The sequence below is a fragment of the Nicotiana tomentosiformis genome, chromosome 8 (genome assembly GCF_000390325.3).
Source record: "Nicotiana tomentosiformis chromosome 8, ASM39032v3, whole genome shotgun sequence".
NCBI classification, from domain to species: Eukaryota; Viridiplantae; Streptophyta; class Magnoliopsida; order Solanales; family Solanaceae; genus Nicotiana; species Nicotiana tomentosiformis.
The window spans coordinates 11728122-11735841 of record NC_090819.1 but is presented as its reverse complement, the minus strand read 5'-3'; the positions used below and the strand labels follow the sequence as shown (position 1 = coordinate 11735841).

Genomic DNA, 7720 nt, shown 5'->3' with positions numbered 1-7720 from the left:
TGGCAATTAGATTACGTGTGAAATTGTTAATTAGTTTCACACGCTTCACGACAAAAGAAATATTTTTTAAAAAAATAGAAAAAGAAAAAGAAAAAGGGAAGAAAGCTTTGGAAATTATTTCCCATGTTATCGGCTTATCCCAAGAATCTTCCTTCCGCAACAAAAATCAGCTACACATTACAATTTAATCTTAATCTACCACTTACAATCCTGACCGTCCACCATTCCCATCACAAATCATTTTCATCATCAACGACTCTAACTACTACAGCACACTTTAGATAGACACCAGAAATGTATACGATTAAAACCCCTTCATTATTGCTGTTCTTAGTTTCCTTTTTATTAAGATAATAAATACAGATATACACCAAATTTAGTTAAAACAGTCTGTTTCAACGTTCAATTCCCTCCTCTATCTTTCTCTCTCTAACCTTCCCTCCTTCCAATTTTCTCTCTCTACCTATACATACATAAATTTACTGTACTGGTCTGTATATTCACCTATGCAATCTCTGTTTCTTCTTCTTGAATTTTGATTTCTAGTTATTAGCCTTTATCCTGTTGGTTCTTCGTTTATTTTAAGTTTTCGTTTAATTTTCTGTTACGAAGTATTTTAATGGAGATGCAAATGATAATGGAGGATTCGTGTTCGCTTTCGTCGCTTTTTGAGGTTTCTTCTGGAAGATCCGCCGCTGCTAAAAATCGAATTGTTCGGCAATTTACGAAGATACCTATAATACCGTGCACGCCTCGAAGTTGTAAATTTAGGGTTTGTTAAATCTTCTGTTAGGTTTGGTCAAATTTACTTTTTACTTGGCTTGTTTTTACTTCCTGAAGCTGAATTTTGAAGAATTGATGTGGAATTTTACCACGGTATTGTGAATTTCGTGCTCGCGAAGTTGCTAAGTTCGGAACATTGTGGCATTTTTGGTTCGGAATTACCGAATTTTGAATTTCCTGCTTGATAATTCTGTCAAATTCGAGAAAATTTGTGTTTCTATCGTTGTATTTCATGTGAAAGTTCGGAAAATTTAGCCGTTTGTTTGGTTTATGTGATATTTGAATGTGATGGCGGGTAGGCAACTAGGTTTCCCTAAGACGAGTGGTTGTAACTTGAAAGAGCAATTGGTGAGGAGAACTTTGAATAATGTGAGGTCTCAAGGACATACTTATATTGAGCTTAGAGAAGACGGGAAGAGATTAGTCTTTTTCTGCACGCTATGTCATTCGCCGTGTTATAGTGATTCTGTTCTGTTTAATCATTTGAGAGGTAGTCTTCATACTGAAATGGTCGCAGCTGCTAAAGCCACATTGTTGAAGCCGAATCCATGGCCGTTCAATGATGGTGTGCTTTTCTTTAAGGATTTGGAGTATGATAAGCAGCACTTGCCTATCGCAGATGTTGGTCAAAGCAGGCTGGTTGAAACGTGTCTTGTAGATGAAAGTAGCCTTGCTATTGTTGAGTATGGTGGAAATTTGAGACCTAATGTGGATGTAGGTGTTCTCCAGGATGAGTACTGTGAGTTGACAGGTGATGGACAGAGTGATAACTTGGTTATTCCGGGTGTGTTGTGTAAAGATGAATTATCTGATCTAGAGGTGAATCTTATTGGTATTGGACAAATTGCTGTGCGTCTTACTGTACATGACATTGACTCTAAAAGCATTCGTAAAATATGGTGCGAATGGTTGGGAAAGAATGATTCTGATGATATCGATGTCTCTGTGGTGCCAGATCATGACTTTGCGGTTGTTACATTTCCTTATAACTATAATTTGGGCAGGAAGGCGTTACTTGATGACAGATTTTTGCTCCCCTCCAGTCCTTATTCGGAATCTGAGGAAACCATAACCGTTGGTGCTGGAAACAAGAGGAGGAAGTCATTTTCGGACCCCGAGGATATCAGTGAGTCTTTGAGTAATCAGTGTGATTCTTCTGGGGAAGAATCTCAATCAACAAATAGCTCAAATATGAGACTGATGTTGGGAACACGTGATGATCAACTAGTGGGTTCAAGAATTATATCCAGCAAAACTATGAGGAGAGAGTTGAGGAAACAGCAGCGAGTAGCTTCTGAGAGAATGTGTGATATCTGCCAACAGAAAATGCTTCCTGGTAAAGACGTGGCAGCTCTACTAAACAGGAAATCTGGAAGACTTGTTTGCAGCAGTAGAAATTTGACAGGGGTAAACGCTGCTCTGTTTTGTTGTTTATTCCATCTGATATCTGTTTTTATGTACTCATGCGTTGTGGTGTTTTGTTGTTTTTCCATCTGATATTTGTTTATAACCTAATGCATTGTGGTGTTTTGTTGTTTTTCCATCTGATGTTTGTTTATGTACTTATGCATTCTGGTGTTTTGATGTTTTACCCTGATACTTGTTTATGTACTCATGCATTGTGCTCTAGACTTGGTTCTCCACTTTTGGAACCTTACTATTTATGTGTCAACACAGGCGTTTCATGTGTTTCATGTATCCTGCCTGATTCACTGGATACTTTTATGTGAATTGGAAACTTATGGCAAACCTGTTGAACCAAAAGTGGAAACCAAAGCAAAACGAAGATCTAAGAGGAAGACTGGAGCCAAACACAGTGCAAAAGGGAAGAAAGATGAAATAAAAGCAGTGAGGAGACATATATACTCGGTGTTCTGTCCAGAATGCCAGGGCACTGGTATAAGCATTAAGGGAGATGACCTGGAGAAGCCTACTGTCCCGCTTTCTGAGGTTTGCCACCAACCTGCAATTTGCGATTGCTCTCATTCCACTTATACTTCAACTTCCCTCTCTGGAACCCCCTCCCACCCCCAACCCCACCCTCCCACCCCAAAACAAACACACACGCGTAAAAAAAGAAGAAAAAGGTAAAGGAAACAAGAATCAATGTGGTTCTTTTCATCTGCTAGGATCGCTGTTGGTCACCACGCTAATGCTATTTAATTCATTTGTATTATCTGTTTCTTTCGTGTCCTATTTCTTCTGACTTACGAACAAAGTGTACTCCCTGTTTCTGTATGCATAATGCAGTTTGGAAAAAGTTAGGTTTGTCTCTGGGTAGTAATCCTCGGATAGACTAGTGATCTCTAATAATATCTCAGAATGCCCATATATGAGTGTCCCGTGCTGGCTCATCAAACCAGCAAATGTGGTGGGAAGGGTCATTTAGACTTGCACCATCAAATGGTGCATGTTGCATAATATACTCATTTGGGTGCAGCGCTTTGACTATGATTGGATTTGGCTGAAGTTATTACTTGATAGCTTATTTCTTCTGTTGGTTAAAATAGACTTGTAGGAACCAATAAATTCGATGGCTTTAATAGAGTAATCTCTATCCTTAAGTAACGTAAGCCTCCACTATGTTGTTGCATGCGTTTGTGGCAGAATTCCTCTAGGATTTACAAAAACAAAATCGGAATCCAAGTTCAGCAATAACTTGAATTTCCCCAGGAACAAGTTTGAGTTTTGAGAAGAGAGAAGAATTTTACTGTTGTTGTAGAATCTTTTGGGAAGAAATCAGGTATTTATAACACTTTTAGGAATCTGCTAAAAGATGTCTTTTAAAGCAGACAACTTTTTGACACACTTCCAACTGTCACCTTTTAAAATAAAAGTCACCTTCTCTTCTAATTCCAATCGCTAACGACACTAACATTATCAACTTTGATTTTCAGATGTTCAGGTACAAAATTAAACTCAGTGATGCACGTAAAGCATGGATGAAGAATCCTGAGGTGTTGCACAACTGCTCAACAGGCTTCCATTTGCCCCATGAGCATGATGATCTTTCCCAGGTTGCACTATCAGACCTTGATGTGTCTATACACTAGGAAGAGACTGTCATTAGGGGTCTTAATATGCTTTTCTTTTTTCTGTTTCGCAGGAATACGTTTCACCATTCAAGTTGCTGCACTTTTATCGTGCTAATGTTTCTATCTGAACCAATATTTCCAAGAGTCACATCGACAAGAGCATTCACAACTATGATATGTGTAGAATGAGACTGTACAACTGTGATATGTGTAGAATTTAGTCCAATTGTTGCTAACCTTTTCTGTAAATGTCACGTGTCTGTTGAGACTACTGGTTTTGCTAAAGTTGTGTGTATACATTGTAGAGATGAATGTCTTACACGAGAAGATCAATGCAGCAGATTATTTTCCCATAGAAGTATGTAAACCTGTTTGCTAAAGATGCATGTGAAGGTGTTTGGTTTGGCTTAAAAGCTGGTCAAATTATAGCGGCTTAAACGCACCTTTTACATAACAGAGTTGGGAAATACCAACTTCTTTAGGCTTGAGGTTATATCAATGTTGGGCCATGGAGCTATGCTACTATCTGTAATCTGTGGAATATTTTTCACATTTTCAGTTTTGGAATCAGAAGTTGATTGCTTCAGAACATCTATTGGTGCAAACATAGGACTTATGCCCCGATTTCAGACTTCGAAGAGCTCAATTCTGCTTTTAATTATCCCAACTATGTTTCCTACTCGGTGTATTAGATGATGATTTGTATATGGTGCAGGAATGTTTTAATTGTGCACCTGATTGCAAGGTTATTACTCCGTCCATCTTAATTTGCTAAATGTTTGAGTATTCCAATTCTTAAACACACAGGTTTATGAATATTCAATGAAATCTTTACACTTAACGAATGTCTTAGTTAACTAATCATAGTCAGGAAGGTAACCATCTTTTGTACCGATTCTTTATTTTTTCTTTTGGGGGGGGGGGGGTGTTCACACATTTCCCTTAACTTAATTGAACACTCTCACCTGTGATTTTCTTGTGTAGACCTTTAAAGTTACACACTTTGGAACACTCAGACAAATAAATTAACCTTGGAATTTTTATGTGGTGATTCTGGTTAATTAACGTTTAACTTGCATATCAAGCGTATCTAGGATCTAGCGTGCGTTTGATTTTATTATATGTACTTTTTCTGCATATGTATATATAGTTTAAATTGAAAGTAAAAATTGAAAGTAATTGATTCACTTAAAGCCGTAAACCTGCCCTAAATATGCTTTTGTTGGGTTGAAATGAAATTGCTAATCTATTAATTCACAGCAAAAGGATTACCGAGATGTTCCATTTTTTAGGGCAATTCCTATATAATGCAAAACTAAACGAAATTGACCTTTCAACAAAAACTTTTTTATTACATTAGGGGAGGGGGAAGGGATACTATACTAATAATGAGGTTTGAACCCTCTGCCTCAACTGCGGAAAGCAGGGAGCTCACTAATGTAATGCATAGGTTAGTTCTCAGGTTGAGCTCTAATTGAATCATATCCAACTAACTATAATGAATCTACCATTATAAACTTATCTTTATAAATTGTTAACCAAATTAGATTATCCATATTCACCAAATCCGCATGTGCCTTTATGAGACTCGGTAAGGCACTCTTTAGATTATCCATTTCTCTGTGTACTATATAAATCATTTCAATAACTAAAAGCAATTTAAGCTTTCGGTTGTGAGTTCTAATCACCCCAAAAGCAAGGTAGAGAGCTCTTGGAGGGAAGGAATAAAAAAACGAAAAACAAATTCGTTTTGCTTAAAAAAATAATAATTTAAGCTTTGGGGTCCATATGTGCAACAAAAGTGCAATTGTTGTTCAAGACAATATCCAAGCATTTATTCCGATTAAATAAATATGCATCAGGTCAATTCGTTTATACAAATATCTACTAAGAGTAGTTGGTTTTTTCTTGGAATTAGCACACGAAAATTTGAAAATCGTCCCGAATTTTAATTTTTTGGCCCTAAAATATCAAAAAACGAGAAAAGGTCATGCCGAAGCAATGCCTATTGTTTATTAGGTCATTTTTTATGGTCCCGCAAAATTTTAGGCGATTCGGATCTGGTAGCCCGGATTCATGCAGATAGCGTGGATTATAACACACAAAAATTTGAAAATTGGCCCAAATTTCTTTTTTGGCCCTAAAATGCCAAAACAAAATAAGGACAGTATGACTATTGTTCATTAGGTCATTTTTGATGGCCCCACAAAATTTTAGATAATTCGGATCCGGTAGTCCAGATTCATGCAGATGGTGTGAATAGCACACATAAAATTTGAAAATCATCCAGAATTATAGCTCTTTGGCCCTAAATGCCAAAAAGCGAGGAATGGTCATGCCGAAGCCATGGCTATTGCTCATTAGGTCATTTTTTATGGCATCGCAAAATTTTGGGCGATTCGGATCCAGTAGTCCGGATACATGCAAATGGTGTGGACTATATAGCACACAAAATTTTGGAAACCGGCCCAAAAATGTCCAAAACGAGGAACGGTCCTGCCGAAGCCATGACTATTGTTTATTAGGTCATTTTTTATGGTCCCGAAAAATTTTAGGCTATTTGTATCCGGTGATGGCGTGGATTATATCACACCAAAATTTAGAAATCTCCTTGAATTCTAGTTTTTAGCCCTAAAATGCCAAAAAACGAGGAACATTAATGCTGAAGTCATGACTATTGTTCATTAGGATATTTTTTATGGACCCACAAAATTTTAGGCGATTTGGATCCGGTAGCCCGGATTCATGCAGATGGCTTGGACTAATATCACACAAAAATTTAGAAATCGGCCTAAATTTTGATTTTTTGTCTCTAAAATGCGAAAAGTCGAGGAACGATCATGCCAAAGCCATGACTATTATTCATTAGGTCATTTCTTATGTTCCCGCAAAATTTTAGGCGATTCGGATCTGGTATCCCAGATTCATGCAGATGGCATGGACTACTGCACACGAAAATTTAGAAATCGGTTAGAATTTCAGCTTTTTTTACCATAAAATGGAAAAAAAGAGGAACAGTCATGCCGAAACATGTCTATTGTTCATTAGGTCATTTTAGATGGCCATGTAAAATTTTAGATGATTCGGATTCGATAGCCCGGATTCATGCAGTGGCGTGGACTAGTACACGAAAATTTAAAAATCGGCTCAAATTCACATTTTTTGGCCTTAAAATGCCATAAAACGAGGAACGGTCATGCTAAAGCCATGACTATTGTTCAATAGGTCATTTTTTATGGCCCCACAAAATTTTAGGTGATTCAGATCCGGTAGCCCGAATTCATGCAGATGGCGTGGATTATAGCACTCGAAAATTTAGAAATCGGCTCGAATTCCAATCTTTTGGCACTAAAATGCCAAAAAATGAGGAACAGTCATACCGAAGCCATGAATATTGTTCATTAGGATATTTTTTTATGGCCTCGCAAAATTTAAGGTGATTCGTTCGATAGCCCGGATTCATGCAGATGGCGTGGACTATTGCACACGAAAATTTTGAAATCAGTCCGAATTTTAGATTTTTAGCCCTATAATGCTAATAAACGAGAAACAGTCATGCCGAAACCATGACTATTTTTTATTAGGTTAATATTGATGGCCCCATAAAATTTTGGACGATTCGGATCATTAGCCCGGATTCATACAGATGGCGTGGACTATTGCATACAAAAATTTGAAATTTGGCCATAATTTTAGTTTTTTGGCCCTAAAATACCAAAAGCGAGGACCAGTCATGCTGAAGCCATGACTACTGTTCATTAGGTCAATGTTGATGGCCAAGAAAATTTTTAGGCGATTCGGACTCGATAGCCTGGATTCATGTAAATGGTGCGACTATAACACACGAAAATTTGGAAATGAACATGAATTCCATTTTTTTTGCCTTAAAAAGACAAAACAAG

The 7720-nt window shown here is 37.3% G+C and overlaps 1 protein-coding gene and 1 long non-coding RNA gene across 3 annotated transcripts; one reads left to right on the top strand and one right to left on the bottom strand.

Moving 5' to 3' along the window:
- Window positions 1–377: 377 nt before the first annotated feature.
- On the top strand, window positions 378–4409 carry LOC104115472 (uncharacterized). Of its 2 annotated transcripts, XM_009626112.4 has the most exons (4): window positions 378–2190; window positions 2461–2733; window positions 3681–3800; window positions 3890–4409. In XM_009626112.4, exons 1-4 carry the CDS (start codon window positions 1072–1074, stop codon window positions 3944–3946), a joined length of 1569 nt encoding a protein of 522 aa, XP_009624407.1. In that variant the 5' UTR covers window positions 378–1071; the 3' UTR covers window positions 3947–4409. The 2 variants fall into 2 exon arrangements, with proteins under 2 accessions (XP_009624407.1, XP_070038177.1); XM_070182076.1 differs by lacking the exon at window positions 2461–2733.
- LOC138896768 (uncharacterized) lies at window positions 1908–2426 on the bottom strand. Its single transcript, XR_011410202.1, has 2 exons — window positions 2384–2426; window positions 1908–2230 (listed from the first exon to the last, which is right to left on the bottom strand). It is a non-coding gene; the product is annotated as an uncharacterized lncRNA (long non-coding RNA).
- Window positions 4410–7720: the final 3311 nt, after the last annotated feature.

What these genes read in the sequence shown, in the direction of transcription:
- LOC104115472 (XM_009626112.4), top strand. Translation starts at nt 1,072, where the DNA reads ATGGCGGGTAGGCAACTAGGTTTCCCTAAGACGAGTGGTTGTAACTTG. An exon ending in CTACTGTCCCGCTTTCTGAG is followed by an intron (nt 2,734 to 3,680) that starts GTTTGCCACCAA and finishes TTTGATTTTCAG; the next exon opens with ATGTTCAGGTACAAAATTAA. An exon ending in AGCATGATGATCTTTCCCAG is followed by an intron (nt 3,801 to 3,889) that starts GTTGCACTATCA and finishes TCTGTTTCGCAG; the next exon opens with GAATACGTTTCACCATTCAA.